Source organism: Octopus bimaculoides, chromosome 28 (assembly GCF_046866305.1).
Source record: "Octopus bimaculoides isolate indiv1 chromosome 28, ASM4686630v1, whole genome shotgun sequence".
Classification (NCBI taxonomy): Eukaryota; Metazoa; Mollusca; class Cephalopoda; order Octopoda; family Octopodidae; genus Octopus; species Octopus bimaculoides.
In genome coordinates, this window is record NC_142955.1 from 12,108,956 (window position 1) to 12,116,455 (window position 7,500).

Below are 7,500 nucleotides of genomic sequence, written 5' to 3' on the forward strand. Positions count from 1 at the left end.
GTTTATTTATTTATTTAAGGCGGTGAAGTGGCAGAAACGTTAGGGCGCCGGGCGAAATGCTTAGCGGTATTTGGTCTGACTTAACGTTCTGAGTTCAAATTCCGCTGAGGTCAACTTTGCCTTACATCCTTTCAGGGTCGATAAATTAAGTACCAGTTACGCACTGGGGTCGATGTAATCGATTTAATCCCTTTGTCTGTCTTTGTTTGTCCTCTCTATGTTTAGCCCCTTGTGGGCAATAAAGAAATAAGGTCGACAGATGGTATTTCGTCTGTCTTTACGTTCTGAGTTCAAATTCTGCCGAGGTTGACTTTGCCTTTCATTCTTTCAGGGTCGATAGATTAAGTACCAGTTGCGTACTGGGGTCGATCAAATCGACTGGCCCCCATCCCCCAAAATTTCGGGCCTTGTGCCTAGAGTAGAAAAGAACATGTTTATTTATTAACCGTTGACATAGTAAATGACCCCCAGCTTACGTTCATAATGTCTTAAGTCAGTTTCAGCTGTATTTCATCTTTTTCCCTTTTTACTTTTCTTTGACTTGTTTAATAAAAAGATTAAGCTTACCTTATACTGAAATCATTTGAAGGCGCAGTGATAGCATTGCCGTCGCAGTTTAGGTAGGTCTTTGGTGTGTCACTCGAGTTTTGGTGGAAGCGAATGTGATAGGTTAAAGTTTTTGCCATTTTAATAAAGTTGTTCTCATACTGGAATAGGCAAGACATACAAAAACAGATATGGCAGTGAGATGAATAAAAACATTACATAGTTTAAGACATAAGGCATTATAAGACATATATTAGCGATAGAGGTAGTATTAATACTGAGAGATAATATTTATCCTCAGTTAAATGTGAATGTTCTATCAGTGATATAAGCACGAGTGCATTTTGCACCAAAAAGCCAGTATGAGAGTATCTCTCGTGGTATCTACCACAGTATAGTTTGTTCTAATACAACATCGGCATTTTACTGGGGATGAAATATTGGAAGACATAATGTGGTATTTCTTTGTGGCCAGACGTGTTATTTGTGTAAGATTGGAAGTGAATAATGTCGCACGTAAGATAATGATGCACCAACAACCATCACATGATGTCGACATGGCAGGACAAGGGTAAACACAGACACATGTGCACACATGCATACAAATATGCATGCATACATACATACATACATGCATACATACATACAAACATGCAAACATTCATACATACATGCATAAATACATACTTACATGCAAACATGCATATATACATACATACATACATGCACACATAAAAACATACATACATACATACAAACATACAACTATACTTACATACATACATACATACACACATACATTCATTCAAACGTACACACATACACATTCAAACACACACACACACACACACACACACACACAGAGCCTTTGCATTTCCCTTAGATAACATCAGTGGCGTGGAGAGAGGATGCTGGTATGCATGGCTGATTGCCGGTCTTCCATAAACAACTTTGTCCAGACTTGTGCCTCGGAGGGGAACTTTCTAGGTGCAATCCCATGGTCATTCATGACCAACTGGAGACTTTACTCTTTTTACCTTCTGTTAGAGGCATTTAACCCAATAAAGGATGTAATCCGAACAAAGTTGCAATGGAGCCAAATCAAACCGTTTTATATAATATATACACATGTTGTTGGCACTCCGTCGCTTACGACGTCGAGGGTTCCAGTCGATCCGATCAACGGAACAGCCTGCTTGTGAAATTAACGTGCAAGTGGCTGAGCACTCCACAGACACGTGTACCCTTAACGTAGTTCTCGGGGATATTCAGCGTGACACATTGTGACAAGGCTGACCCTTTGAATTACAGGCACAACAGAAACAGGAAGTAAGAGTGAGAGAAAGTTGTGGTGAAAGAGTACAGCAAGGTTCACCACCATCCCCTGCAGGATGCCTCATGGAGCTTTAGGTGTTTTCGCTCAATAAACACTCACAACGCCCGGTCTGGGAATCGAAACCGCGATCCTATGACCGCGAGTCCGCTGCCCTAACCACTGGGCCATTGCGCCTCCACAATATATATACACACATATAACAATGTAAATTGCTACTCACGCAAACACTCTTCATCTTGTAGAGTTCTTTGAGGTACTTAAGGTGTTGAAGACGTCCACACTTGCTGATAACCACAACGGTACCAGCTGAGTCCCCAAACATAGGAGTCAGATCCTCTCCATCCTTCACTAGGGTCACTACCCAACTCTCCACACTGTGAAAATCTCCACTCAGGTTTGACATCTTCACTGTTAATTGGAAAGAATATTTACACAAATTTCATTAAAAAATAATTAATTGGTTGCTCGACCTCTATAACATAGCAGCTAAATCCCCCTCAAATCACACCCTACAGTAGGACTTAAAGGGAACCACATGCAAGCAAAATATATGCAGTCAAAGAGAATAAGGACAAGATGAAATATTTATGCGAATGTTGTTAAGAAAATACTAATTGGACGCTCCGCCTTTATATTGTTGTTGTTGGCACTCCGTCGCTTACGACGTCGAGGGTTCCAGTTGATCCGATCAACGGAACAGCCTGCTCGTGAAATTAACGTGCAAGTGGCTGAGCACTCCACAGACACGTGTACCCTTAACGTAGTTCTCGGGGATATTCAGCATGGCACAGTGTGACAAGGCTGGCCCTTTGAATTACAGGCACAACAGAAACAGGAAGTAAGAGTGAGAGAAAGTTGTGGTGGAAGAGTACAGCAGGGTTCGCCACCATCCCCTGCCGGAGCCTCGTGGAACTTTTAGTGTTTTCGCTCAATAAACACTCACAACGCCCGGTCTGGGAATCGAAACCGCGATCCTACAACCGCGAATCCGCTGCCCTAACCACTGGACCATTGCGCCTTCACTGCTCCATTGCTCAGCCTTTATAACACAGCGGTCAAATCTCCCTCAAAATCACCCCCTAAACATGTAAACAAAATATATGTGGTCGAAGAAAAGGGCAGGATGGAAGGCATTTAACCCAATAAAGGATTTTATCCGGACAAAGCTAGTTAATGCCATATGTACCAGACTCATCAATAGCACTGTTCTACCTGCGATCTTATACACATGTAAGGCACAGGCTCTTATGGTGAAGATAGAACGTCAATTGGCTATGATGCAAAATGCCATGGAATGACCCCTGCTGGAGCACATTCGAAATGAAATAATTCGAGGATGTAGTGGAGTGAATGATGTGATTGCTGAGTACTGAAAGCAGAATTTCTGTTGTGCTGGACAAGTCGCAAGGTTCACAAACAACAGGAGGACCAGTGCAGTTACTGAGTGGTATCCAAGAGATCTGAAAAAGTCACTTGGAAGGCCTCCACGATGCCGGAAAGGCAATTTGGTCAAACAGTATGGGTCAGGAACTTTTCAGCACCCCTCGTGTGTGTGTGTGTGTGTGTGTGTGTGTGTGTGTGTGTGTGTGTGTGTGTGTGTGTGTGTGTGTGTGTGTGTGTGTGTAAATGATATGAGGGGTTTAGTTCACTTGTGATCTGAACGAATAGGTACAATGAATAAGTGCTATAGTTGGTCCGTTAGGTTTCAAGCTCACAGCTGGGACAACCCAAGTGGTAGCTTAGCATGTCCACGCATTGGGTGTGCCGTCATCAGAGACAAGGTATGAATATTTTTGATAGGGAAAATTTACAGTTTACAAGGAATAAAATAGATTCGCAGTTTATAAGGAATAAAACAGAAACATAAAGGAATAAATAGAAGAATAAAGAGTAAAGGTAGAAAAGAAGCAGGTGAATAATGTTCACAACTCATCTTTTTCCAGAGGATATGGATGTTGGGCGGTACTTCCATAAAGGTACAGGTCCTTAGTTAAAATCCCAGGTAAATCCAGGCAGTATCATGGTAGTATTTTGAATGATGTATTCATGTTGAAGCGATAGATAGTGTATAAATGTTTATATAGAGCGAGAAAGTGTGTGTGTGTTGGCACTCCGTCGCTTACGACGTCGAAGGTTCCAGTTAATGTGCAAGTGGCTGAGCACTCCACTGACACGTGTACCCTTAACGTAGTTCTCGGGGATATTCAGCGTGACACAGTGTGACAAGGCTGACCCTTTGAAATACAGGCACAACAGAAACAGGAAGTAAGAGTGAGAGAAAGTTATGGTGGAAGTGTACAGCAGGGTTCGCCACCATCCCCTGCCGGAGCCTCGTGGAGCTTTTAGGTGTTTTTCGCTCAATAAACACTCACAACGCCCGGTCTGGGAATCGAAACCGCGATCCTATGACCGTGAATCCGCTGTCCTAACCACTGGGCCATTGCGCCTCCACAGAGCGAGAAACTAGGATAGACATAAATGGGTTTTGTGACTGGACGTATATGGGAAAGAGAGAGAGAGAGAGAGAGAGAGAGAGAGAGAGAGAGAGAGAGAGAGAGAGAGAGAGAAGAAATAGAGAAGGAGAGAGAGGAGAAATAGAGGAGAGAGAGAGGAGAAAGGAATAAGAATAAGATAGGGGTAAAAGGGTAAAGATAAGAAATAAAAGTGAACAATAAAATAAAAGTGAAGGTAATGATAGAGGCATGTCAGTATTGCATCGGGGTGAGAGGTCAAACGTTAAAATTTCAGTGAGGGTGGAGGGTCAATGTAGGTAAGGTCACAAAGGACAATGGTTCAAATTATATTTCAAGCTTAAGCAGCAAATAAATGATACGAGATAAAAGATTAAGGATTAAAGTTAAATTTAAGATTAAAACTTAAGACCTTAATTACAAACTAAGGAAACTAAAACCTAAAAACTATAAAATCTAAAAATTAGTGAATTGAAACAAGCGAGTTTCTAAGATATTTACGTTGATAGAGAAGGAGAGGAAACGAAAAAAAAAGAAAATGAAAAAGCCTATACACACATGCTCGCGCACACACACACAAACACACACACATATGTATACACATATATATATACATACACAGACATATATATATACACACACACACATGTACATATATAAGCTTACATATAAATCGCACATATATACATACGTACGTATACACAAACACATACATATACATGTATGAAACGTGCGTAAATGACTAATTACATAACCTCCACATAATAAAACAATGGCTAACTAGCCCAACAGAATTGCTTCTTCTTGTATTTGTTGCTCCATTTTCCACATAAATATATATATATATATATATATATATATATATACAGAGAGAGGGAGAGAGAGAGAGAGAGAGAGAGAGAGAAAGAGAGAGAGAGAGAGAGAGATAGAGAGAGAGAGAAGTGCAGTCCCAATAAATCAATCAATACAGAAATTAATTAATGGATAATTACTCACCATCGTCAATATTTGGAGAGTTTGAGTCGCTGAATCTGAAAAATGAGAAGAGAGAGTGTGTTCACTTGTAAAGAGTAATTCTGTGTGTGCGTATGTGTGTGTGTGTGTGTGTGTGTGTGTGTGTGTGTGTATCTTTTATTCTTTTACATCATTTTTCAGTCAGTCGACTGCAGCCACACAGAGGCACTATCTTGTAGAACTTTAGTCGAACAAATCGCCCCCTGCCAGTTTTTAGCTTCTTTTTAAGATTGATACTTAATCTATCAGTTTCTATTTTCTGCTTTCTCTCCCTGTTTATTTCTGTATTCCTTTCCGTCGAAGAGCTTAGGCTCGAAACGTAAAAGACTTTCTCACTTCCCGAGCTTTAACTAATACATCTGTTTGTTGTCTACACATCCGTCTTCGTCTTTTGTTTTTTTTTGTAAATTCTCACTGTATATATATATATATATATATATATATATATATATATATATATATATATATATATATTATAAATATATAGGGATTGACAGTAACCTGCTTCTCCAACATACTGAGAATTCAGAAATAGCAGTCAAAGAACTACTGATTTCAAAACTACAAATTATTACTCCAGATTGATAGCGATATTTTTGATACACCCGGCAAAATTGTTGATTATTAATTTTATTACTAATTGACGATTCCCTGCCCTGCATATCTATATATATATATATATATATATATATATATATATACACACACACTCCTCAAAATGTAACTACATGTAGATTGTTGGCAATTTTTTCCTTCTCTTGGATTTTCCTGTCTTCTATTTCTGAAGAAGTACTTTGCTCGAAACGTAAAACACCCTTTCTTTCCTTCCCTGGGCGTCTGTTAATACTTTGCATGTACCACGTCCTCACGTTGTTGTGCAAGCTGACAGAACCGTTAACATTTCAGGCAAAATGCTTAGCAGCATTTTTTCCGGTTTAACGTTCTGAGTTGTAGCAGTAGTAGTAGTAGTAGTAGTTGTTGTAGCTGTAGTTTTAGCATCATTGCAGGTGATTACACCTACATACATACATATATAGTTAATCAAATTAAAACATAGGGTAAAAAATCAGATATTAATTAATATCGATTTATTACCAGGAAGCCAGCACATTTAAAGAATCTGAGAGATTCAGAAAAAATATCTGAGATCTTAGGGGATTAAAGTATAGTTTTATATATAACGATGACCACTAAAGTGGACATTTAATGTGCTAGAAATAGACCACATCTTGTGTCTACTAAGACCTAAATTGCTCTCAAAATGAATGTCCACTTTAGGTGGTCAACGTTATATATAAAAAGACACAAGATGTGGTCTATTTCTAGCACATTAAATGCCCACTTTAATGGTCAACGTTATATATAAAAATACATACATATATATATATATGTGTGTGTGTGTGTGTGTGTGTGTGTGTGTGTGTGTGTGTGTGTGTGTGTGTGTGTGTGTGTGTGTGTGTGTGTGTGTGTATGTGTAATACCTGTAGATATCATATGCTTACTTAAGCTGGCAGAACCGTTAACATTTCAGGCAAAATGCTTAACGGCATTTTTTTCCGGTTTAACGTTCCGAGTTCAAAATCCTCTGGGGTCGATTTTGCCTTACATTCTATCAGGGTCGACAAAATAAGCACCAGTAAAACAGGGGGGGTGGGGTGGTTGATGTAACCAGCGAGACCTCCTTCTCCCCACAAATTTCAGGCCTTGTGTCAACAATAGAAAAGTTTTTTTTTAAAATTTTTTAATGTACTTACTTGTTTTCTTCTTGTTTAGTATCACACTCTTGGATGTATTGGACATTCATCTTGTAGAAGGCATGTTTTATCATGGATACAAATATGGTGACTGAAGAGAAAGACGGGGGGGGGGGGGAAAGGCATTATTATTGAGAAGTATTGTAAATGTGGATATGTAGATATATGAATAAGCTTACACACACACACACACACACACACACACACACACACACACACACACACACACACACACACACAAACATACACACACATTCATGCACACTCACATACATAAGCATACACGCACATTTATGCATACACACATACACATCCATGCACATAGACACACACATACATGCATGCATATACACTGATGCATAAACACACTCATAGGTGC

The 7,500-nt window shown here is 39.4% G+C and overlaps 1 protein-coding gene across 1 annotated transcript in view; it reads right to left on the bottom strand.

Moving 5' to 3' along the window:
- Nucleotides 1-7,500, bottom strand: part of LOC128251496 (ceramide kinase-like) — a 325,893-nt gene that overhangs the window by 1,839 nt on the left and 316,554 nt on the right. Inside the window, exons 8-11 of the mRNA XM_089344831.1 lie at nt 7,122-7,212; nt 5,350-5,384; nt 2,103-2,290; nt 568-707 (exon numbers count right to left, since the gene is read on the bottom strand). Of these exons, the coding sequence (XP_089200957.1) occupies nt 568-707; nt 2,103-2,290; nt 5,350-5,384; nt 7,122-7,212 (454 nt within the window). The remainder of the gene's footprint in view (nt 1-567; nt 708-2,102; nt 2,291-5,349; nt 5,385-7,121; nt 7,213-7,500) is intronic.